Source organism: Hordeum vulgare, chromosome 7H (assembly GCF_904849725.1).
Source record: "Hordeum vulgare subsp. vulgare chromosome 7H, MorexV3_pseudomolecules_assembly, whole genome shotgun sequence".
NCBI lineage: Eukaryota > Viridiplantae > Streptophyta > Magnoliopsida > Poales > Poaceae > Hordeum > Hordeum vulgare.
In genome coordinates this window covers 209,030,141-209,057,065 of record NC_058524.1, presented here as the reverse complement: position 1 = coordinate 209,057,065, position 26,925 = coordinate 209,030,141, and the positions used below count along the sequence as shown (strand labels likewise).

Below are 26,925 nucleotides of genomic sequence, written 5' to 3'. Positions count from 1 at the left end.
CTGCCGGGTCCTCCCCTCCCCCCTCTTTCCACTCTTTGCCGTCTGCCTCCTCCTCCCCCCTCCTCGGTGCCCTCTTCTTTGCCGTCTGCCCCCAGGAAGCAGACGGCAAAGAGACTATATGGCCAGCTGCTACTGCCCAGGTTGCACAGCTGGGCGCCACGTGGCACCTTTGTCGTCGGTCAGCTGACGGCAAAGGCCTTTGCCATCAGCTGGCAGACGGCAAAGAGCCTATATTTTCACATTTTTATTTATTTTTTCTATTTCACAGCACATATACATATAATTCATAGCACGTATACCATAAATAGGTCACAACACATATCTGATATACATATAAAGCTCATCAATGCCATTTGTTCATCAACGTACATCCCATATATCAAAAGAACCAACACATACAAAGTTTCATCCATATATACATACATATAGTTGCACATATATTGTTCATCCATATATACATATGCATATAGTTCCACATTGTTCATCAACTCAAATAAAAACGGAAACTAAAGCACTCCAACGCTAGCTTCCATGCATGTAGTACATCCAATCTGCAAAATGGGAATAAGAAAGTCAGAAGAAGAAGAACAACAACATATATATGACAAATAAGCTAAATTGAAGAAGAAAGAGAAGAAGCAAGAAGAGAACAATGAGAAGAAAAACAAGAAGGAGGAGGAGGAGGAGGGGAAGGGGAAGGAGAAGGAGAAGGAGGAGGAGGAGAAGAAAAAGAAGAGAAGAAGAAGGAGAATAAGGAGGAGAAGAAGGAGAGAAGAAGAAGGAGGGCTCCTTCTCCTTCTTCTCCTCCTTCTCCTTCTTCTTCTCTTCTTCTCCTCCTCCTTCTTCTTCTTCTCCTTCTCCTTCTCTTCTTCTTCTTCTCTTCTTCTTCTTCTTCCTTCTCCTTCTTTTTGAGATAAATGGGCTAATTATGTCATTTTAGAGGAAAACAAGCTAAGTATATAATATTCATGAGCTAACCAAGGTTCTTATGATATTTTGAGCTTATTATGGTATTTTGGAGCTAAATGGGCTAATTATGTCATTGTTCGGTTAATTAAAGCAAGGATAATATGAAAGAGGAGAAGAAAGAGGAGGAGGAGGAGAAGAAGAAGAAATCAAGAAGAAGGAGGAGGAGGAGGAGGAGAAGGACTAGAAGGTCCTTGGCCTTCTCCTCCTCCTCCTCCTCCTCCTCCTTCTCCTTCTTCTCTTCTTCTTCTTCTCTTCTTCTTCTTCTTATATCTTTTCATTTTGCCCATTTCTTATCCTCTTCTCCTCTTGTTGGAGCTAAATTACCTAATTATGTCTTTTTTGAGCTAAATGTTCCAATTATGTCATTTTTGAGGAAAACAAGCTAAGTATATAATATTCATGAGGTAACCAAGGTTCTTGTGCCATTTTGAGCTTATTATGGTATTTTGGAGCTAAATGGGCTAATTATGTCATTGTTGGGTTAATTAAAGCAAGGATAATATGAAAGAGGAGAAGAAAGAGGAGGAGGAGGAGGAGAAGAAGAAATCAAGAAGAAGGAGGAGGAGGAGGAGAAGGACAGAAGGTCCTTGGCCTTCTCCTCCTCCTCCTCCTCCTCCTCCTCCTTCTCCTTCTTCTCTTCTTATTCTTCTTCTTTCTTTTCATTTTGCCTATTTATTCTCCTCTTTTCCTCTTGTTGGAGCTCAATTACCTAATTATGTCTTTTTTGAGCTAAATGGGCTAATTATCCCATTTTAGAGGAAAACAAGCTAAGTATATAATATTAATGAGCTAACCAAGGTTCTTATGCCATTTTGAGCTTATTATGGTATTTTGGAGCTAAATGGACTAATTATGTCATTGTTGGGGAAATTAAAGCAAGGATAATATGAAAGAGGAGAAGAAAGAGGAGGAGGAGGAGAAGAAGAATAAATCAAGGAGGAGAAGGAGGAGGAGGAGAAGGACTAGAAGGTCCTTGGCCTTCTCCTCCTTCTCCTCCTCCTCCCCCTCCTCCTTCTCCTTCTTCTCTTCTTCTTCTTCTATTCTTCTTCTTCTTCTATCTTTTCATTTTGCCTATTTCTTCTCCTCTTCTCCTCTTATTGGAGCCAAATTACCTAATTATGTCTTTTTTGAGCTAAATGTTCCAATTATGTCATTTTAGAGGAAAACAAGCTAAGTATATAATATTCATGAGCTAACCAAGTTTCTTGTTTCATTTTGAGATTATTATGGTATTTTGGAGCTAAATGGGCTAACTTTGTCATTGTTGGGTTAATTAAAGCAAGGATAATATGAAAAAGGAGAAGAAAGAGGAGGAGGAGGAGAAGAAGAAGAAATCAAGAAGGAGGAGGAGGAGGAGAAGGAGGAGGAGGAGAAGGATAGAAGGTCCTTGGCCTTCTCCTCCTCCTCCTCCTTCTCCTTCTTCTCTTCTTCTTCTTCTTCTTTCTTTCTTTTCATTTTGCCTATTTCTTCTCATCTTCTCCTCTTGTTGGAGCTAAATTACCTAATTATGTCTTTTTTTGAGCTAAATGGGCTAATTATCCCATTTTAGAGGAAAACAAGCTAAGTATATAATATTCAGGAGCTAACCAAGGTTCTTATGCCATTTTGAGCTTATTATGGTATTTTGGAGCTAAATGGACTAATTATGTCATTGTTGGGGAAATTAAAGCAAGGATAATATGAAAGAGGAGAAGAAAGAGGAGGAGGAGGAGAATAAGAAGAAATCAAGGAGGAGAAGGACTAGAAGGTCCTTGGCCTTCTCCTCCTTCTCCTCCTCCTCCTCCTCCTCCTCCTCCTTCTCCTTCTTCTCTTCTTCTTCTTCTCTTCTTCTTCTTCTATCTATCTTTTAATTTTGCCTATTTCTTCTCCTCTTCTCCTCTTGTTGGAGCTAAATTACCTAATTATGTCTTCTTGGAGCTAAATGGGCTAATTATCTCATTTTAGAGGAAAACAAGCTAAGTTTGGAGGAGAAACTTACCATAGTGGTCATCAAGGAGGAGAAACACCACGGTTGCTCGCGCCGGCTTCGTTTGGAGATGGTTGCCCTGGAGAAGGGTCGTGCGATGCCGCTCGGGAGTTATTCTGCAGAAAAGATATTTTGCAATGTCTCAGTTAGCATGATGACACTCAATTATTAATACTAGTTTATAATGAAACTCCCCGTAGCCTCCTCCGCAAACGGGTCGACCATACTAGTCCTATGCTCGGGTGAATGAGCTGGTGGTGGTGGCGAGGACGGCTCAACAGTCCTCCTGGATCTTCCACGGCCACCACCTCTCCCTGTACCCTTCCCCTTCCTCCTACCCGACCAGCACCTCTCCCAGTGGGCAATGCCGCCGACGAAGAAGAACCCCCGGCTGGTGTCGAAAGACTGTCGGCCAAGGCTCTAGGAGAGATAGGGGTGGAAGGGAAGTACCACCCCTCGTGCGGGGCGCCTGGGAAGAACCCGTCGAGCGCTCTGGACCCGCGCCCACCATCTTTCAACACCTGCCATGATAAAGATTAAAAGAAATTAGTACAACATAAAAAAATTGAATGACTGACATGAATAATAATATGTACATGAATAATAAAGATTAAAATATATATAATTTAAGTTGTGAATCTTACAAACTAATAATCATCATCAATAAATGCATCATCATCATCACTATCACGCATGTCTTCATGAATGACGTGCTCATCGGGTTCAACGGCGTGAAGTTGTGAAAGGCCTTCCTTTAACCGTTGAAGCATTGATAGGTCATCCACATCAGTAACCTCTACGAGTTCCAGGTCTTCTGGTTCCGGCTCAGGGCTGGAGTCGGATTCATTGTCGCTGTCTACTTCCATGTTCTTGGATGAAGCACGGCGGTTCTTGAAACGTTTCTTGGAAAGACGTGCTTCTTGGAAGAATTCTCCATCATATGTGTCTGGGTTAATGTGAGGTTCATAATCCTGTTCATTTGGGAGAGGTGGTCTGACATGTGGCGGCACTTCATAAACAACGTACCAACCTTCCAGATTCTTATCCGTTTGGCATGCCCACGGTAGATAGAAAACTTGGGTCGCCTGTTGAGCCGTAATATAGACATCGGGAACATCTAAATGGGTGTTTGGATTGATTTCGACTAGTCCTATATGTTCATGAGTCCTTCTAGTCTTTTTCGGCTGGAACCAATAACATTTGAAGACTACGACGTTCGGTGGGTTTTCACCAGAGAATTGAAGTTCATAAATTGCTTCAACTCTTCCATAATACTCGATAACACCTTCGCCGATAACAGAGACACCACAATTTGTAGATTTCCGGTCGGGCATAGATAGCTCTTTGCCAAAGGTATGAAAGAGATACCCGTTGATGTTGTATTTCTCAAATGAACGGACCTTATAGTCAAAACCATTAGCGACTTGTCTCAATTCGGCGTCCATAGACTCTGAATTAGCCTACAAGTTTAATACGAAATGGTTGTTGCATTAGCCGCAAGTTAGACCAAGAATGAAATGGTCCATTATTGATAATTACCGTTTGTTTGAACCAAGAGATGAAACCGGGAGAGCCGCCTCCTGTCTTTGACAGAAGCTCATACTCTTCGACGGAATCATTTTCGATCACCGCTCCATCCGAGAATTTGACGACGTAACGGCTGTTTGAAATACCCGGGAATAAGAGAAGTTCAAATGAATTAGAAGTTACGGGAAAATGTGCTGAGAACTCACTCGATGTACGGCCGCACTTCTGTTAGGTTGTTGAATATATACAACGAAATGTTCCGCCATTCTTCGATATCCAACGTTATTGGTTTCGAAGCACCGGTTGGTGCGAGCTTCCCTTTGAATAGGATGAGGTTGGACCCACCTTTTTTAGGGTCTCCATCATTGTGCCGAGGCTTCGGATTATGCAAATGATGATTTTTGGCTTCGTAGTGTGCTGTCACAAAGTTTGCCACCTCCTCAGTAATGAATGCCTCAGCCATCGATGCTTCAATTCTACGCTTATTTTTACATTTAGCTCGAAGGGACTTTTGCATCCTCTCAGTTGCATAGCACCAACGATCTTGCACGGGCCCACCCAATCTTGCCTCGGTCGGTAGATGTAAAATCAAATGCTGCATTGGATTAAAGAAGCCCGGTGGAAAGATCTTCTCTAACTTGCACAACAACTCCGGTGCAAACTCCTCCATGTCTTCTACCATGCCAGGCGACAATTCTTTCGCACAAAGAACACAAAAGAAATAGCTCAGCTCCGCCAGTACTAGCCATTCATCCTCAGGAATAAAGCCACGTAACATCACCGGCATTACCCGCTCTAGCCATATGTGCCAATCATGACTCTTGAGACCAAAGATTTTTAATTTTTCAAGACTCGCTCCCCTCTTTAGATTCGCTGCATACCCATCGGGGAACATCAAGTGCATTTTGACCCACAAGATAATTTCCCTCATAGCTGGCCTTCCAAGATTGAACCAGGCCTTTGGCTTCGACCACTTCTGCTTTCCTTTGCCTTCTCGCATGTTTTGTAACGGTCTATGACATAGTGTCTCTTGATCGACTCTAGCCTTAATATTATCCTTTTTCTTCCCATCTATGTCGAACAATATACCAAAAATAGCCTCTCCGATATTCTTTTCAGTGTGCATCATGTCGATATTGTGTGGAAGAAGGAGGTCTTTGAAGTAAGGCAGATCCCAGAAGCATGGCTTGTGAGTCCAGGCATGTTTTGAATTATACCCCTTGAAATACCCTGGACGCTCTGGGTCAGGCTCGAGGGCGTTTAACTGATCCAGGATCTGTTGGCCTGTGAACGCAGGTGGTGCCAAGTTTTTGACAACTTTACCTTTGGTAAAGTTCTTCTTGTCTTTTGTGAACTGATGGTCAGGATCCAGGAACTATCTATGCAAGTCAAAGCAAGAATAATTCCGACCCTCCTGCAACCAATGAAACTGAAGAGTTGCCTTGCATTGGGGGCACGGGAACCTTCCATGCACACACCATCCAGAGAATAGCGCATACGCTGGCAAGTCATGCATAGAGTACATGTACCACACATGCATTTTGAAGTTTTCTTTTCTAGCGGCATCGTATGTCTTGACCCCATTTTCCCAAGCTTCTTCCAATTCATCCTTAAGCGGTTGCAGGTACACATTCATATTCTTCCCCGGATAATTGGGCCCTGGAATTACCAACGTCAGAAATATGTTCTTTCTTTGCATAATCTGCCCGGGGGGAGATTGAGTGGAATGACAAATACAGGCCAACAACTGTATTGGGTTGCCCTCATGCCGAAGGGATTAAAACCATCTGTGGCGGCGCAGACTCGAGGATTCCTTGGATCTGCCGCTTTATCCTGATGCAATCCATCGAAATGTTTCCATGCTTCCCCATCCGATGTGTGTACCATCATCTTATTCCCATCCGCATCTAGTTCGGTTCTTTTGCCCAATTTGTGCCATGTCATCTGTCTGGCTGTCTCTTCGACCATGAAAAGACATTGAAGTCTTGGTACGATTGGCATATACCGAAGAACACTAACTACGATTTTGGTCTGCCTCTTCTCACCCATACCGTTGTCTACCAGAAGATACCTGCAAGACTCGCAATTGGGACAATAGTCCAAGTGTGCATACTCCTTCCTAAAGAAGACACATCCTTTCTCACATGCATCTATCTTCTCATAGGGCATCTTAAGTACACGAAGTATTTTGTCCGACTGGTACAGGTTTGCAGGCATGACATGGCCTTTGGGTAGGAAACGTCCAAATAGTGTCATCATCGCGTCATAGCATTCTCTTCCCAAGTTGAACTGAGCCTTCAGAGCCATTACTTGTGCAATTGCATCCAGCTGACAGAGCTCAGTGTGCTCATGGAGAGGACGTTTTGAAGACTCCAACATTTCATAAAAGGCCTTTGCAGATTCCTCCATCTCATCTTCCGAATCCCGAGCATCATCAAAGTTTTGCACCATGTCTTCGATCCCAGTACCATGCTCGTCCGTGCGACGACGGACCACCTCAACTCTTGTGCGTTGTATAGACTCACCATGAAATGTCCACACCGTATAATTAGGCTTAAAACCCCTCCTCTGCAGGTGTTTAATCATTACAGCCTCCGTCGTCTTTTTATAGTTGTCGCATCCAGGACAGGGGCAATAGTTTCTTTCCTGGCCATTTGCGAATGCGGCTTTCACAAATTCCTTTGTTTTTAAAAACCATTCTTTCGTCATCTCTTTCTGACTAGGGTGACCGGTATACATCCACGCACGATCACCCATCTTGCGTAGCTACTAAAGACAGAAGAAATATATTTATATATAGTTTAGCATTTATATTCATCGGTTAATCACGTTCGCCATTTTTATTACGTCCAGGAAACCTACACGCTAATAGGTAAAGATAGGTCCTAATCCCACCCGAGTATGTGTAGATTGGGTTCGTTTTCCCATGCTCTGCTCCGGATCCAACGCAAAATTTCGGCAGCACCTCCCCGCTGTTCTCCTGATACACGTCTCCGTAATAACAGAGAGGATGTGCATCCGGAGAACAACACGGAGGCACTGACGAAATTCCGCATCGGATCCAGAGCACAGCATACGGGAAAACGAACCCAATCTACACATACTCGGGCTGTCCATGGATAATGTTGGACAATTCGAAAGGATGGCGGTTATAAATATGCAAAGACATGCATATTTATAGATGTCGCCCTTTCGAACGGGAGACGCATACTGGTCACGCATACTGATAAATTAATTGAATCACCTAAATCTAGAAAGTTTCATCCGAAAACCGAGCCACAGTAAATGAAGGGGCGAGGAGGAGATGAAATTTGTACTGACCCACGAATGCAGGGGCGGAGCTCGTACAACGCACGGACAGGTCTTCGCACAACAGACCTCACCGCGACGAGACAACTATCACATGTAAATCCGCCCGATCAACACAAATATTCCAATTATGTCATTTAAGAGGAAAACAAGCTAAGTATATAATATTCATGAGCTAACCAAGGTTCTTGTGCCATTTTGAGCTTATTATGGTATTTTGGAGCTAAATGGGCTAATTATGTCATTGTTGGGTTAATTAAAGCAAGGATAATATGAAAGAGGAGAAGAAAGAGGAGGAGGAGGAGGAGAAGAAGAAGAAATCAAGAAGAAGGAGGAGGAGGAGGAGAAGGATAGAAGGTCCTTGGCCTTCTCCTCCTCCTCCTCCTCCTCCTCCTTCTCTTCTTCTTCTTCTTCTTCTTCTTCTTCTTTGTTTTCATTTTGCCTATTTCTTCTCCTCTTCTCCTCTTGTTGGAGCTAAATTACCTAATTATGTCTTTTTTGAGCTAAATGGGCTAATTATCCCATTTTAGAGGAAAACAAGCTAAGTATATAATATTAATGAGCTAACCGAGGTTCTTATGCCATTTTGAGCTTATTATGGTATTTTGGAGCTAAATGGACTAATTATGTCATTGTTGGGGAAATTACCCTGTCGCATGGACATGCACCTACCACGCAAAGTTCGCAGGTCCAGAAGTTGCCCTTTTGGTCCAGAGGACTTTCCAGGTTACCTATACTACTTTTCAGTTTATATAAAACTTTTTGATATTTTCTACATTTGAGGATGGCAATATTATTTAAGTTGTCCTGTTTTGCTCCGGTACCAATAAATATAGACGATACATTATTTTGACAGACTTGATTTCAACAAAAGAACATGTGATCTTCTTTGAAGTAGTCTTGAACCTAAGCAATAATGATGGGCGAATAAACTAACAGAATCTACCACTAAATCTACTAATTAACTAACAGAATCTACCACTAAAACTGCTAATTAATTCCAAAAAACTAAATACCAAACATGTGATCTTCTTTTTGTCTTCTCCTCCTCCTATTCTTCTTCTTCTCCTCCTCCTCCTCCTCCTCTTCTCCTCTTCTCCTCCTCCTCCTCTTCTTCTTCTTCCTATTCTTTCTAGTAAGCTAACTAACTAACTAACCTAACTAACCAAGCTAACTAAACCTATCGCTAAACCTAGATAGCACTAAACAGCAAAGAACTAACAAAAACAAAATCTACCACTATAACAAAAACAGAATCTACCACTAAGTAACTAAAAAAGAATCTAGCTACCACTAAATACGAAACAATAAAAAATCAACTTCTTCTTCTTTTTTCTCTTCTTCTCCTTCTTATTTTTTTCTTATTCTCTTCTTCTTTTCTTCTTCTCTTCTTCTTCTCTTCTTCTTCACTTCTTCTCCTTCTTATTTTTTTCTTCTCTTCTTCTTCTTTTTCTTCTTCTTCTCCTTCTTATTTTTTTCTTCTCCTCCTCTTCTTCTTCTTCTTCTCCTCCTCCTCCTCCTCCTACTCCTCTTCTTCTTCTCCTCTTCTTGTCCTCCTCCTCATCCTCTTCTCCTCTTCTCCTCCTAACTAAATCTACTAGCCTAACTAAAACTACTAACCTAACTAAATCAACTAAGCTAACTAAAACTACTAACCTAACTAAATCTACCACTAAAACTGCTAACAATAACAACTACTAAAACTACTAAAAAATAAAAAACTTGTAAAAAATAATGTGGGTGGGGGTGGGGGTGTGGGGGCTCACCGAGAGGGACGGTTGTGGAGGGGCCGGGGTGGCGGGGGTGGCGGAGCGGCACCGGGGGCGCCAGGTGCGGCGGCGCGACGGTGGTGGGGCAGCGGCGGCGGCAGCGGGGGCGAGGTGGGGAGAGAGAGAGGGGCGGCGGCAGGGGCGGCGACGCGACGGGGGCGGCGGCGACAGGGCGGTGGCAGAGGCAGCGGCAGCGGGGGCGAGGTGGGGAGAGAGAGAGGGGCGGCAGCGGGGGCGACATGGCCGACAAGGGCGGCAGTGGGGCGCGACAGGGGCGGCGGCAGCGGGGGCGACAAGGCCGACAAGGGTGGCAGTGGGGCGCGACAGGGGCGGCGACGCGACGGGGGCGGCGTTGCGACGGTGGTCCTGGCGGCCGTTACAGAGAGAGGAGCACGCGGGGTGGGGAGAGAGAGCAAGGGGCGCGCGGGGATGAGCCGTTACAGAGAGAGAGGGGCGGGGTGGGGGGGAAGGAGCCGTTAACGGAGTTAGCGCTTTGCCGTCTGCCTCCGGACTCTTTGCCGTCCGCTAGCAGACAGCAAAGGTCCGACTCCTGTTTGACCTAGCCACCCCGCGGTCAGGTGGGCCTGTCTACATCTTTGTCGTCTGCCTCTGGACTATTTGTCGTCCGCTAGCAGACGGCAAAGAGGTGACAGATGGCAAAAATACTGTATGCCATCAGCTTGTGCTTTGCCGTCTGTTTTGCTGAAGCTGGCGGCAAAGACAATCTTTGCCATCAGCTAGCAGACGGCAAAGACTAGGTTGATGGCAAAATACTGATTTCTAGTAGTGCCTCCACCACCTCTCATTCCTGGAGGAAGAATTCCGACCACACATACACTTGCCAGATTCATTTTTCCGAGAGAGATCCACCTACCCATGTGCTGAGATCAAGATATTCCAATCCATCCACTAGAAACTTGATCTCTAGCCTCATCAAGTTGCTTTCCACCCAATCAATCTCTTCTACCCATGCCTAATCTATGAGAGAGTGATTGAGGAGACTATCTTTTGAAGCACAAGAGCAAGGAGTTCATCGTTCTACCTCATCTATTACCTTTTGGAGGGTGGTGCCTCCTAGATTGGTTGGGAGCCTCCTACTTCGTGTTGTGGAGTTGAACCAAGAAGTTTGTACAAGTAAGCCAAGTTGGAATAGAAAAGGCCGCTTCTTCGTGGACCCCTTGTCGGTGGATCCCTTCGTGGACTCTCGCAGTCGTTACCCTCCATGGGTTGAAGTCTCCACTAACGTGGACGTACGATAGCACCACCTATTGGAACCACGCCAAAAAATCACCGTGTCCATCTTTGCATTTGATCTTCCTAAACTCTACTCCTTACTTTACATATGCAATGCCTTTACTTTCCGCTGCCATATATGTTGACTAGCATGTGTAGGGTTCACTAGACTTGTTAGAATTGCTAAAATTTGCCAACAATGAAAATTGGGAAAAGGCTAGGTTTAATTCATGCAAGTAGTCTATTCGCCCCCTCTAGACATCCCTTCTAGTGATCCCACAATTATGTGCGATTTATATAGCTATGTAAAGCTTTCCGATCTATGGGTTTTCTTTGGCTAATTTGGTATATCGATCTTTAGTGCAAGTTGTGCATAGTAGTGGGTTCAATCTTGTGGTGTCCTCACCTAGTCATTCGAATGGGTAACGAGCCATGTATTATATTGTTTCTACTAACTATAAAATGATGGGATTTAATCATATTGCTTCATATTACTATGTCTACATTATGTCTTCTTGCTTAAAGTGTTACTCTATTCATATGACCTTAATTAAGATAGAGGCACGCATGAGTCGGTTGATAGGTGGAGTAACAGTAATATATGTAGACAAGAGTCAGTCTACTTTTCACGGACGTAGTGTCTATGTATTTGATCATGCCATGAATAATGTCATAACTATATGCTTTTGTATCAGATGTCCATCAATAATTTGTGCGCCCATCGTATTTCACGCTATTAAGAGAAAAGCCTCTAGCGAAAACTATGCCCCCGGGATCTATTTTAATCATATTATAAAAAACAAAATTATCTTGATGCAATTTATTTACTTTTATTTTACTTTGCAAGTTACGAACCTATCATTGTTACTATGGATTCAGAGATGAGAGGAGTGCACTTGTTATGATAAGAATGGTTATAAAGATATTTAGCCAAAACTGCATTTAAAAGAAAGAAAACAGATGGAGAGAAAGATAACACATGAGACAATTTTTTCTATATATTTTTCAATTTTCATGATCATGTACTAATCCATGTACACACTAACGCTTGGGAGGAGTAAAATGGGCCCCAAAAATAATATAGATGACCAGTCTCACTTGACCACATACAAATGTATTTATGATGCATAAATTGATTAAATGTTATATATCTGTCTCCCTTGACCACATGGATGCTTGGGAATTATTGGATGGAGTGTCGAAATTGTTTATCTTCTTTCCTCTAAGAACAGACATGATCCGTCGTATCATGACATATATATGCTTGATAGATAAATTCTATATGTCAATGTCACTTACAAAATATCATTTATAATTTGAAGATATGAGTGTCAATTTAAAAAATCCCGTTTGCATGGGTACCATCATACTAATATGCATGATATATAGAATTTATCGTGCAGTGCCCTGACATTAGATGTTATAGCATGGTGAGTTCTTATACTAACATTCTACGTGCAAATATCTTATATATAGCAGCATGATTTCTACATTATATATCTTTCATGATTTCTACATCATATATCTTTATAGCAGCATGATTTCCGACCATGCCAATTTTTAGGATTATGCATGACTAAAAACTTATTTATCGCATATTGAATACATTTTCCGTGTCTTTACTTAAGAGTTGAATGTGCAACATTACCTAGTCTTTATTTACAAGTTCTTTCTCTTATAGAAGTGATGCATACATCTCTTCTAAAATTAATCTAGAATGAAGACGGTAAACATGCTAGATTCATTCTTTGTTAGATGCAGATCATGTGGATTCCTACCCGTTAATGTTTTTTTTATCTCGTTCATGTATTTGTAGCTTCATGGCTTTATATCCTTTTTCTTTTGCACGTGAAATCCGCCGAGAAAGAACTAGTGAGCAAAAGACTACTAGGAGGAGCAGCGCCTACCCTGTTCGGCCCTTCTGTACTTCCTATTTTCTTTCTTGTCGATTAGAACATTGATGATATGTGTGTGCCCTTCATGCTAGCTTATGTAAATTTGTATTTCAATGAGGATGTGTGTACTGTGTATGTTATGTGTATGAGTAGAAGACTACTAGGAGGAGCAGCGCCTACTCTGTTCGGCTCTTCTGTTCTTCCTATTTTCTCTTGTTGATTAGAACATTGATGATATGTGTGTGCCCTCCATGCTAGCTTACGTGAATTTGTATACTCCATGCATCTAATATGTTATGTGTATGTACATCTCATAATATTATGTATTGCAAAAACTGTACTTTGTACATCATAGTACAAGTATAATATGTGCTTTTTAGAATCCTAAAACAGCTAGAAGTGGAGGGCACGACTAGGAACACGCCACTCGTACATGCTTGCAGTAGTGGCGGGCAACAAGTTTGGCTCGCCACTGACGTTTAGTAGTGGCACGCACAAAATTAAAACCACTAGTGGTATTTGAGTTACTAGTGGCCTGCAAACTTTTGTGCTTGTCGCTGGTAACTAACTACGAGTGGTGGGCCTCATCCCGCCATTGGCAGTCTGTTAGCAGTGGCGAGAGGTGAGTGGCGGGGTTGCTAGGGCCCGTAGCCCGCCATCGATGCTCCTTTTGCCCCCGCCACTTCTAGTTCCTTTTCGAGTAGTATGGCTTATAAATCCATTTGTAGATGTGCATTTGTTCTTGATACATGTCGTAAAGGTGCGTGCTAGTGTGATTTCCTGGTATGTGTGTGCAACGACCATCTGGCTATGGTGGTATTCAAGTGGGTCGTCACAATGGTTGATATCAGAGAAGATCATAGGCCGCCACTCGAAAGCCCAATCTCCACCGTAAATGTTGGATTGTTCGGAGCCGACACATCCTAGTTGCGGGAGGAAGAATCCATGTAGGTTTTCCGATAACATTGAGGGCTTTGCTCGACGATGGCGCTGGCAACAATGATGGGAGCTGGGAGGCAGTGATGGAGCCATCTAGCGGCCAAGGTTTGGCATGTGGCATACCAAGAAATTGTTGTGTAGACTTTGGTAATTCCGTAGGATTTGTATGAAGCGATATATTGGGTAAACTTTATAACACCTAAAAATTGTTCATACCTTCGCCGCTCGGGGAGAGACTACATGTTTGTTACGAGTGGTGAGTTTTTTCTTTTCTTTTATTGCTGGAGACCAGAACAAGAGATTCAGCTGTTTTTCTCTTTTGCCCTATTGTCACGTGATATATTTTTTCTTACAAGAATTTTTTTTTGGTTCATTCATCATCAATTATGAAAGTACAACGAATAGCAGAAATAGAAAAAAAAATACATTTCGATGATAAAAATGTGGGAAGTAGAAAGTAAGCACCACCATGTCTTGCAGGGAATTAAGAAGAGACAGTACCTTTTGCGCCCTTCAGATCGCACGTTGTGTCCCCAAAACCCAGTCGTGCAGGCAACTTCTGGTCTGCCGCTTTACTCGTCTAACCAAACCCCCCTTTCTCTTATCACCTTGTCACCATGCCATGATTACCTTTGCTTAATCATGTCATAAACCATACGAACTAAGCCTTGCCTAGACCACGACAGACAACAATAACCAACGAAGGAATGAGCTGACTAATCAAAGCTGGGCCTAGCCGGATCAAGAGAGTGTGCTGGGAATGCCTTGCCACCAAAAAGGACAGCAGGGAGATACCTTTGTGTCGCCTCGTGTTCGTGTCAGCTACCACCAGCCCAGCATTTCTTGTTAACGAAAACGAGAGAGCACCGCAAAACTGTGCGATTCCCGCGCGCATGAAAAGGTGGTGCCGCTGGGGTCGCGACGGCAGTGAAAGTTTTGTCGCCTGGCTCAGAGGTTTAGCACTAGCCTCTACAGGAGCAAACTGTTTGGTTTGCGGGGCGGCTAACAGTATGGATCACGTGCCCTTCCTGTGCGTCCGTATGAGCCCGCGCCAGCGCTCCTGTGCCCGGTCGTCCTCCCCCTCCCCCCTGCTCCTTGGAGACTCCAAGAGTTGGATCGAGCTCAACGCCACAATCCTTTTCTAGTTTTCTTTCTCTCAGAGCATCTACATCCGGTCACGCTAAATCCACGTCATGCGTTCGAAGTCCTGCTCCACGCAAACTCCTCAAATGGACATCGTAAGTTTGGACTGATCGACACCCCTTATGTCCAGTATAAATACAACACGGACATATTCAGTTGACACCGAAACCCTATACATCCACATTTTCCCCTCTTGTCCCCATCATTATCGCTTTTCACTCGTCGTCCATCACCATTAATACTCATGCCACCACGCCGCCGGATAACATATCAAGCGCCGGAGCGTCGCCTTCAGCTCCTTGACCAGATCTTGACAAGGCGCGAAGCCTAGATCGTCGTGAGGCTACTTCCGGACGCGGTTGATGAGGAGGAGCTGCAGGAGAAAGAGAAGGACGCGGAGCGGGATAAGGGGCTGAAGGAAGAGGACGAAGAGGACAAGCAAGAGGAGGACGGGGAGGACGTGAGGGACGCTAACGATGCGGATCTGCACACAATTTTCGATTCCCTTCGATCAAAGACGGATTCGAAGGCCAACTACTGTCATGTGCAGGAGATGGAGGCGGAGCACACCGCAGAAGTCGACGAGATGCTCACGTATATGGATGAGGAGGAGGAGCCGCAGCCCTCTAATGACCCCATCTATCCGGCATCTGGCATGGAAGTCGTCGACATCTTCAACGATGAAGCATAGTTTAGATTAGCACGTAGATTTTATTTTGCGTGATCTGTATGGATTTAGGGGATGAAACATAAAATATTCAGATGTATATCAGGAAATATGAGACATGAATCGTTAGTGTTAGTGTCTGCAGGCGGAGGATGCTCTCATGAAAACAAATTGGCTACAGTTCTCTCTCTTCTCCTTGACCCAGATCTCCTCTCTCTCTCTCTTCCCAGTCAGAAGTGTTACTGTATTACTGTAGTTCGTCAGGAGAACACATACATACAGTGTGGTTTGAAACTTTGAACGATGCGCTTTTGCCATGGCTACTGAGCCATGTGCGTCTCGTGTGCATTCATTTCTTCGTGTCGATGGTTGTAGAAAAGTTAGGGTGGTGGTACTGATCGGCAGTTAAAATTCACCTTCTCCCCTATGAGGGAAAAACATTTTTTTGCTAATGCTATACAGTAGCACGCACGTGATAAGAAAGTAAGCTTCAGTAGTCTAGCACGCATTGAAAAGGGCTAGATTAATTAAAACTAGTGGTAGTAACATTGAACGGGAAGAAACCAAGGCGCCGTACATGATTTGCAGTTGAATGACAGTACCCATCTGTTTGCTTCGGCATGGCTAAGCATCCTTTGTTTTGACACCACCTAGACCCACCGTACCCCAAGTGCATCGATTCGCTTTGTTTGATGCAATCATGCATATTATACTTACAACGAACCCCGGTTGCCTTAATCTCTCGCACAAGGACCTCGATCCCGATTGAGTCTCCCTGCTCTACTTGTTCGTGCCTTTCGTTCATCCAATCCAATTCCAACGTACGTTGGCAGGTCAATTTCTACTTCTTGTGATTCGTGGTTAGCTCAATTTGCCACGTCGATGCTGACGCGGACACAAGTAATCCAAAGAAAGCATGATATAGCAAGAGATGAAGAAGAAGGACAAGATTGAGAATATTTACACTGCTACTGATTGACGACGAAACATGCACGTTCCTTTTCACCCAAGAACTTTGACAAGGATCGTTGACAATGGAACCGCGCCCTAGCTACGTAGGAGTACTTGGCTTAGGCTTAGCTAGCTAGTAGCTACGTACTAACCCTGAGGTAGGTAGGTAGGTCCATGCATGCTCCTCTCCTCTAGGAGCATGACCTGATGAGCCCGAGGTTGTAGAGGAACTTCTCGGAGCGGGACCTGATCATGTTTCCGAGCGACCGACCGCCGCCGTCGCGTCCCAGGGGCGACTTGGGCGCGGCGGCGTCCTCCTTGACCAAGAGGATCTCGTCGCCGATCTCCGCCCGGACGGCCTCCACGGCCTGCGCCTGCACGGGCATCCCCGACGCGGTCACCACGTAGAAGACGTTGGCCGCCCGCTCCCCCCGCGTCGCCACCTCGGCGTGCGTGACCGACAGCCCGTGCTCCCGGAATATACGCGTCACGTCCGACAGCAGCCCGACCCTGTCCTCGCAGCACAGCTCCAGCCCAAGTCCCTGCCAATGCAAACGCGTCACGTTCATGCTATATATACACTTGTCATCTTACACTACACTTAGTCTTAGAGTGCAGTGCAGCTCAGTCCAGTAAGAATGTTTTGTGTACCTCTGTGTTACGGCGTTGGATGGCGGCCTCAAGGCAGCGGCGGAGCTGCTCCCGGTCTTCGTCGGAGGCGGCGGCGCCGTCGTCGAGGTGCCTGATGTAATACTCCTGCAGGAGCGGAGGACCGATGAGCATGTGGCCTGTCTTTTTCCTTTCGGCTCGTACTAAGAAAGAAATGAAATACTATACTCCTGCTCCTGTTATGTAAATGCATGCATTTTCTTCTCGTTGTTTGTTGCGAATAGGAACGAAAGGAGTCAGTCAGTCAAGCTCACGCAAAACTAGGCAGGATCTCCATCCTTCCCTCGTCACATGCCAAGATCTAGCAACGCAGATGCATCCCTGCTTTGCTCTCCAGTACCACTAGCGTGTACTACTGGTCAAAGAAATGCGATGCAGCGAGCATCGGAACCGGTGAAAATGGTGTGTAGTACTAGTACTGGAGAGTGGAGAGTGGCGTGTGGCACTGGCAGGGAAAGAAAGAAAGATGCATCGTTGATGTAACAGTCTCATCTGGGAGAAAACCTGGTAGGCCTCGGAGCCCTCGGCGATGACGGTGCCGTGGAAGACGAGGTACTGCATGTCGGTGAGGGTGCACACCGTGTCGAATAGCAGCTTCGGCCGGTCGCGGCACCGCACGTTCACCAGCGTGTACCCCCTCTCGGCGCAGTCCTCCACCACCACCACCGGCAGGCTTCGGTCGTCTGCCACCGCGTCGTCGCCGTCGGCGCGGTGGACGCCCCGGTCGGCGTGCATCATCTGGTGCAGGCGCCGCTGGGCGTGCGGCGCCGCGGCCCGCGCCGAGATGGCGGCCCGGGCGGCCTTCTTGTCCCGGCTGCTGCCGCGCAGCACGTGACGGAGCAGCCGCTTTACCGTGTCCAGCCGCTCGGGCTCCTCGATGCTGCCGCCGGTCTCGGCGTCCGTCACATACATGAGCGCCGCCATGCGGCCGTCGTGCGTCCACACCTCGGACGCCGCGATGTTGCACTTGAGGTTGGTGAGCACCGCGAAGACCTCCGACAGGAGGCCCGGCCGGTCCCGCCCGATCAGCTCGATCACCGTCTGCGCCGCCTCTGCCTCCGCCTCGACGCCGACGCACCGGTCTGTGCCGCGGAAACTCAGCGACCCGGCTCCCAGAGACTGAAATCAACACAATCCCATCACATCACCGATCGCAAACTGCAACGAGCTAACACATTGCTCTGACTTGGCAAGGACTAATTCGCAGCTGGGATTCTCTCTACTACTTTACCTGCTCAATTCTGTCGATGACTTGGCCGTCATAAAGCTTATTCCCTTCCTCATCCACGACATGGAACACTGCACAAAGGTGGAGCCTCATCATCAAGATTGGAAAAGACGGAAAGATTTACACCCCAAATCGAAAGCAGAAACGCACGCTAGCTTCCTCCTTAATCTTTCCAAGACAGGGATGCTGCAAAATAAAATAAAATAAAATAAAAGGTCCTGCTCACCATCCATGAACCACTCCCCATCAGAGGAAATGTAGGCCCGGTTTATGGCCAGCTTCAGATCGGTCAGCACCTGGACAACCTCTAGCAAGGTCCCATACTTGTTTGCACTGTCAACCTGCGCAAAACCAGGTGTGAGAAGAAATAATTATGCAAAGAAAAGAAATGTCGGCACAGAATTTGCAGGAACCAAGAACAGAGCAGGGCTCCGAAGCTCTGACTGTACCTTGACCAAGGTTGCAGTCATGTCGGAGGTATTATCCACGGTGACCCTGCAAGTTCCCAAAAGCCAACAAGGAGCGGCACAGTTAACAATAGACACAGGTCAAAGGGGCAGAGAGGAAGAAGAACATGGTGTTATGAGGAAGGAGAGCAACCTTGGAGGGTTCATGTTGATGACCAGCTTCTGGAACTCGTCCACTATCTCGTTGCTCCGAGACCCACGGGCCATCATTGTTCAAGACCCCCTTGTTTTCTTGCTTCGCTTGCACAAGAGAGGAGGGAAGACAAAGCTAGCCAAAGAGAGAAGGTGGCGAGGCAAAAGGGATACTTCTCCTTTGCTCCCCCCAATCTGAGCGTACTTGTGGTGGTGATGGTGGTGGCGCCCGTCCCACCTCTTCCTTCCTCCTTCCGTGTTGCTGTTGTACTCTGAAGGCTGAAGCAGCTCACCTAGTCCTAGTATATATATATTTGTTTATGGACTTACGGGGGAGATAGAGAGAGGACACGGCTACTTGTGGATTTGTGTTCTCCCTCTATCTGCTCCTTCTCTTTTCTTGTAGTTGTGTATGGGCAGCCCGGCAAAGCCTGTGGTTTTGATTGGTGTGATGGTGTCCCTTCACCTGTTTAAAGGGAGATGTTTGAGGGAAAGACCATCCCAATAGGGGCTTGGTTTATGCGCCTGTCCATATTAGAGCATAGCCACGACCTGCAAATTTCGTTCCTCAAACACGAGGTGTGTCCGTGAACACTAATTGGACGCCTTTTAAATAATGCCTTCTCCATCTACGTTTTTCATATCCGAACTTTTAAAATCATACAAATCCATGCAACGCAACGTAAAAGTCAATCATCACACACATTTCATCGGATCACCATTTCATCACCGAACAAATAAGCATAGTTCGTCATAGTTTAACAATGGACACTGCAAACTAATTTAAACATAGATAAAATATAAACACAAGGGTGAAGGGCGGGGAAATCATCATGTCATCGCCAGCTCCTTCCCCTTTCGGTCGTCCACGCGGATGTGCCCGTCCATGTACATCGACGTGCGGTGGAGCGTCGTCGTCGTCTCATCAAAGCCTGAGGTGGAGGCGTCGTTGTCGTCCTCGTGGGAGCTGCACCGCGTGCCAGATAGTCTGCGGAGCAGGCGGTCCTACTCCTTCGCTTGGCGGGCCGCTTTTGCCTTCGTCGCCGCCTCTTTCGCTGCTTCGCGCTTCGATAACTGGATGACCAATCGAAGTGCGTCAGCATTCTTGAAACAGAGGCAACGCGCATCCATCTCCGTCGTAGTTAGCAAGCGACGCAGGACGCCCGCGAGGAGCGCGTCCTCGGGGTCGTTCGGTGAGCTCGAGCTCGAAAGCCGCGCGGCCAGCGCCTCCCCCTAACCCCCGCCCGCTACCGCTCGTGCCATGTTGCACGCGCCTTGGACTCCAGCGTCCTCATGCGCCCTGTCCATGACGCGTGCACGAGGACCCAGCGGTGGCCGGGCATCGCTTCCAGAGCAGAAGGTGGTGGTGGTGGGCGGCGTACCTGACCTCGAGCGGACCGATCGGAGCGGGAGTGGCCGCAGCTGTGCGCCACGAGGGAAGGGCCTGCGACGTTGCTGATGCTCCATCAATGTACGACAGACCCGGAGGATGATGCATATCCGCCGCCGTCAGGGCCGCCTTGGTCCTGCAGCGTCCGGTGCAACGCGATTCGGAGCGCCACCTCCTACACATCGATGTTCGATCCGTCGGAGCTGCTTCAGTTGGCGGTCATCGGATCAATGTGTGGGGGACTGGAAGTGGAGTGGACGGAGACTGAACTGTCGGATGTTTAGGGTTTCCAGATTGTGGTATTTAGTGGGGTTAGTGGTGCGCTAAATTGACGTGTATCACGGACATGTGTGTCCAAAATTCCTCTAAGTACAACCGGGAATAACTGCGTCATCATCACGTGACAGTCGTGAGACATCATCCCGCTAAACCTTTTTTTCTTGGTGTCCATATATCTGCTTATCTTCCCATAGTATCGAGAACTAACTTTGATTCCAACAAGGCACTTGAAGAATTGATCGACCTCCTTCGATCTAAGGTGAAGCAAGAAGGGGGCAATACTCATCTCCCTTCTTTTTTTCTTTTTTGCCCCTATCTTTCGTCTTCGTCTCTGTCTTCGTCTCCTCCGACGACTTTTTACACGACATGTGGAGGTCTTTCCTGATATCTAACGATTCCAAGTCTTTTCTTGCATTTGGCCCATCCTTGGTCTTCTCTGGCATGTTCATCAATGATCAAAGCAAACTCTCCAGGATATTCTTCGTGATATACATTTGATCAAGGCTATGAGGCGTGTCTAGTTTGGACGAGTACTCCAAGTCCGAGAAAACATACCTCGTTTTCCATACCTTTAGTAGCGGCTCCAACGCCTTTTTATTTGTCTTTCCCGGCGAAGGTCACTGTTCCCAGTTCTTCAACAACTCATCAATTTTGATGCCACTACGCTTACGTCTAGGTCCTCAAAGCTCGACCTTACCATTGAGTAGATCTCTATGCCTTCTCCATGGGTCATCCTTTTCGAGCCATCTTCGATGCGCCATGTACACGATTTTTGAAGACCCGCCATCTTTCAGTAGCTGCTGAGACGTTGTATCATCTATGCACCTGGTGCATCGCAATATCCATGGCACACTTGGCTCGCGACATATCCGTAACTGAGATAGTCGTGCACGGGCGTGATCAACAGGGCTCTCATGTCAAAATACTCTCCTGTGCTGGCATCCCATGTCTTGGTCGGCGTTGTCCATAACGTGTCTAGCTCCTCTTTCAGTAACCCGAGATACATATCATTATTATTTCCCGGTTGTTTTGGCCCTTGAATAAGCATAATCATTTGTATATATTTTGCCTTCATGCACTTCTAGGGGGGAGGTTGTACATCCATACAAACACGGGCCATGTGCTATGGTTAGTGCTCTGCTTGCCAAACAAATTCATGCCATCAGTACTAGTAAAGAACGATGTTCCTTGGATCATATGCGAAATTTTATATCCAGCATTTAATGCTCTCCACTGACTAGCATATGCGATGTGTCTCAGCTTCAGATTATCTCCATCGTCTGACTTCACCCTATCCACGTGCTATCGCATGAGCTTTGCTTCCTTCGGATCTACGAAATAACGCTGCAGACGGGGAGTGATGGGAAAGTACCATACGACTTTCTGTGGAGCTTTCTTTCCGACGTTCTTCCATCATGAATCATTGCACTTTGGGTAGATGGTCTTTTCCGCGTGCTTGTTCCGATACATGATGCAATCGCTGATGCATGCGTGGTATCTAATGTGCGACAGATCAAGAGGGCGCACGATTTTTTTGTCCTCCTCGACACTAGTGGGACACATGTTTCCCGCTGGAAGAACCTTCTTTAGATACTTCAAAAGGTCATCCAAGCTTGCGTCTGTCCATTTGTTGTTTGCCTTCGTCTTGAGCAGTTCTAGTGTGAAACTCAAGCGGGTCACCTCGGGATAACAACCATCATATAATGGAGTCTTCGATTCTTGCTCTAGTTGTGCCAACTTGGCCTCCTCTCTAGAAGCAGCTCTGTCGCTAATCGTCCTCTTGCGAAGTAGTTCTTGAACATGCGGGTCCTGCATGGCTGAACTTAGTATGGAAGAAGACTGCAACATGTCTGCGGCTTCTCCATCAAGTCTAGCCTCTTATCCGCCAGGTCTTGCTTATTCTGCGCCATGTACGACGTCATATTCGACGCCCTCTTCTTCGGGCCCATTTTCGATCATGTATTTGTCTGGGCCCATGTCGTTATTGCCTGCCCTGTCGATGGCCTCATCATCGTCATCTTCACTTATCCATCGAGTATGGCCATACATGAAACCATGCATTAGCAGGTGTGCCTTGAATTTTCCATCCTTAAAGGGGTCGAGCCATACTTTATCTTTGCATTTACGACACAGACATAAAACCTCTTTCCGTTTGTTTTCATACATGTCGTCGACCGCGGATTGCGAGTATCTTTGCACCTTCCTTCCATTGATCTTCATGATTGTCTGGATGATGCCAAATAACTATAATTAACCATGTACATATGCACACAACAAATTCATACAAAATTTGATATGACCTTCCCTAAACATAGGACATGTCGACTTTTCCTGAAATTCGCCGAAATGGAAATGAACGAACATTTCGGCAAAACATAGGCAACTCATGTCACACACATTTGAACAAATACACAATATATAGGCAACTCACACATGCACACACACAATCACATAGCTCGTTCATATCGCCTGCATGCACAAACACATATTTTTTTTCCATTTTTGCACGTTATGTCTTATTTTTCCTCACCTATATGTTGGGAGAAATCAAGCCCGATATATCTCTAAGTAGGGAGGGAGAGAGAAAAGGCTAGCTAGTGGGGGCTACAATATTAAAGAGAGGTGTGGTTAGGTCATTAATTAATGGAGGTGGGCTGGAGGGCTAAGAAAGACATGATAGGGGGAGGGAGGGCATTAATGGAGGTGGTGGAGGGGCAAAGAAGAGAGTGGATGAAGCATTGAAGGACGAAGAATAGAGAGGTGGGGAAGATGGGAGAGAGAAGAAGATGAGGTGGGGAAAAGGTGATGAAGGGGAAAAGAAGAGAGTGGGAGGAGGGGAGCATTGAAGGAAGAAGAAAAGGAGGTGGGGAATAAGGAAGGAGGAAGAAGAGGAGGTGGGGAAAAGGTGGCAGATATGTGGCTAGCGACCATATCAGTAGCACGTGTTTGTATAAATGCGCTACTAGTATACAAACTAGCAGTAGTGCTGCCTGATGATACGCGCTGCTGTTTAGTGTGGCGTGCCACCATAACCGTAGGAATTTAGCAGTAGCGTGGCTTGTCACAAACACGCTACTGATTATTAGGTTACCAATAGCGCTTCAATAGGGAACACGCTACTGATAAGTGGGACCCGCAAACTTAAAGGTAGAAATACATATGTAGCGTCCGTTGTGGGAAACTCGCTACGAATATACCATTAGCTGCAACGCTTGTTTTTATGGAGCGCTGCTAATTTTTGCTGAACCTGGGGTACCCTTTGGTCAACTTAGTAGCAGCGTTCTTAGGAACGACAAGCGTGAAAGTGCATGTAGTCACCATGTGTGGTTTTGGTAATTGATGACAATCCTAATGATCTAATGTTTGCATTGAGTTATACATTTGAAGGAATGTTCTATCTGCAATACATGAAGAATATTGCATGAATTGAAGTATGTTTGTTCCATGAATATGCAAGAAGGAGCTCGAATGAATTATAAATGAATGGCATATACATATTGTTGTGCATGCATCAAGGATGAGCTCAATGATTGAATCAAATATGATACGATCAAGATGAATTCCATGTGATGAACAAGATGTGATCTATGCGGAGTTCATTGAGAATCTCAGACATTCTCATGCTTTGGCTTATGGTTTGAACCATGATGGATCAAGATCTTGAGAGAATAATTAAAGAGAAGAATTCTACATATGTATTGAAAATAGGATCATGATGAGCTCATATATTGAGTCATGGATGATTATGTCTTGAAGCACGTAATTCAAGTAAAGACTTCATTGCGCCTCTCAAAAAATTATGTTGTATCATGAAGACGAGAAAGTTATAGCTAATATGAGATTCATGGAGAAACTTGATATGGTCATGGTGAATTGAGATATTAGTAATCATTTTTTAAAGCAATTAAGCCTAATAAGAAATCACTAGGTCCTTCAAGACATCAAGATTAATCATGGATAAAAGATAAATGTTGACCAAGATGAAGATCAAAGAGTTAACTCAAAGATGGTCATTAAGACGTCTCCAACGTATCTATAATTTATGAGGTATTCATGCCATGTTTACAATAATTTTATTTGATTTTGGTATGATTTGATTAGAACTAACCCAAACAGGCGCTGTTTTTAGCAGAACTACCATGGTGTTGTTTTTGTGTACAAATAGAAGTTCTCGGAATGAGTTGAAAATTTACGGAGAATATTTTTGGAAAATATAAAAAATATTGGCGAAATAATCAACCGGAGGGGGTCCACCACCTGGCCACAAGCCAGGGGGCGCCCCCCAAGGCGCACCCATTTTCTTCTAGGCCATCGGGCACCGCCTTGACGTGAGACCGACGCCAAAAATTCCTATAAATCAAGAAACCTCGAGAAATAAACCTAGGTCGGGAGTTCCGCCGCCGCATGCCTCTAGAGCCACGAAAAACCAATCGGGAGCCCGTTCCGGCACCCTGCCGGAGTGTGAAACCATCACCGAATGCCATCTTCATCATCCCGGCGGTCTCCATGACAAGGAGGGAGTTGTTCACCATCGGGGCTGAGGGTATGTATGAGTAGCTATGTGTTTGATCTCTCTCTCGTGTTCTTGAGATGGCACGATCTTGATGTATCGCAAGCTTTATTAATATAGACGAATCATATGGAGTTTTCCCCTCTCTATCTTCTTGTGATGAATTGAGTTTTCTCTTTGATGTTTTTTTATCGGATTGAGTCTTTAAGGATTTGAGAACACTTGATGTATGCCTTGCGATGGGATATCCGTGGTGACAATGGGGTGTTCTATTGATCCACTTGATGTATGTTTTCGTGGTCAACTTGCGGGTTCCGTGACCTTGGGAATCTATGCATAGGGGTTGGAACATGTTGTCGTCTTGACTCTCCGGTAGAAACTTTGGAGCACTCTTTGAAGTTCTTTGTGTTGGATTGAACATGATGAATCTGAAATTGTGTGATGCATATCGTATAATCAAGCCCATGGGTACTTGTGGTGACATTGGAATATCTAGGTGACATTAGGGTTTTGGTTGATGTGTATCTTAAGGTGTTATTGTAGTACGAACTCTAGGGCTGTTCATGCCACTTATAGGGATAGCTCATAAGACTGATCGGAAAAGATAACTTTGAGGTGGTTTCGTACCCTACAATAATTGTCGCACGAGAGGGATTTATATATGATTCAACTATGTTAGTATTGTTGGGAGAACTTGCACTAGTGAAAGTATGGACCATAGTCCTTTCACTACTTGTTACCTTGCTCTTATTATATTTTCAGATTACAAAAACCTATATCTACCATGCATATTACACTTGTATCACCATCTCTTCGCCAAACTAGTGCACCTATACAATTTACCATTGTATTGGGTGTGTTGGGGACTCAAGAGACTCTTTGTTATTTGATGGCAGGGTTGCTTGAGAGAGACCATCTTCATCCTACGCCTCCCACGGATTGATAAACCTTAGGTCATCCACTTGAAGGGAAGTTGCCATTGTCCTACAAACCTCTGCGCTTGGAGGCCCAACACGAGTCTACAAGAAGAAGGTTGTGTAGTAGACATCAGTCATCACACAAGCAGAAATGATGTACCACATGGGATCTTGTAGTATGGTAAGTAATCACCAATAACACTTTGTGTACTAACCCATACTATGTGTTGTCTATGTCTATGAGGGTTAAGTAATTCTCATGGGCTTGCATCAAGAGAGATATTCCAAGTGTCCATGAGAGGATGACATCAAGTGTTCATGATCATGTTTGACAAGGGCAAGTTCAAGATAACCATCCCTAAGGATTACATGCTTGAAGCTTGTGGATGTTCACATGATGGACAAGTGAAAATGAATACAAAGCAAGGCTTTAGACATTGTGTATGGGAGAGCTACTTGAAGACTTCATCGATGTCTTGCCTTCATCTTGAGCCAAAAAGAAACATTAACATCAAGATCAAGTGAAAGGCTTGACTCAAAGGTATTAGTTCATTTGACGTGAGTGGTGTGAAGTGATGATTACCGAATAAACATATACACTCAAGAATAGATTATCGGTAGCTATGTAGTTTAACTCTTTTACGGTTCTTGAGTTTTAGGGATGTGGGGACCCCGACTAGCAAGTCGAGTTCACCGTGCCCAGTGACCCCAGGGATCAATGTTCACTGAACACAGATATTGAATAATAGAGTCTTACATCCAAGTACCGAATTTATTACATCGAACGACCCGAAGGTCGGGTTCAAGAGCAAGGCCTAAAGCCAAATTAAACGGATACATCGAGTAGCGGAAACTCGTAAGGGCTAAGCGGTGCCCATGCCATCAAGCCTACACCGACAGGCATTCTGACTTGGAAGCGTCCTAGATCGCAGGTTCGTCTCCGACGGCGTACTCATCGCCAAACT

General features: G+C 45.4%; 1 protein-coding gene across 1 annotated transcript; it reads right to left on the bottom strand.

The window, feature by feature from the left end:
• Nucleotides 1-16,318: 16,318 nt before the first annotated feature.
• Nucleotides 16,319-19,264, bottom strand: LOC123412313 (ACT domain-containing protein ACR4-like). The gene is made up of 7 exons (XM_045105267.1): nt 18,866-19,264; nt 18,715-18,760; nt 18,492-18,606; nt 18,269-18,336; nt 17,542-18,156; nt 17,020-17,124; nt 16,319-16,910 (listed from the first exon to the last, which is right to left on the bottom strand). Exons 1-7 carry the CDS (start codon nt 18,940-18,942, stop codon nt 16,560-16,562), a joined length of 1,377 nt encoding a protein of 458 aa, XP_044961202.1. The 5' UTR covers nt 18,943-19,264; the 3' UTR covers nt 16,319-16,559.
• Nucleotides 19,265-26,925: the final 7,661 nt, after the last annotated feature.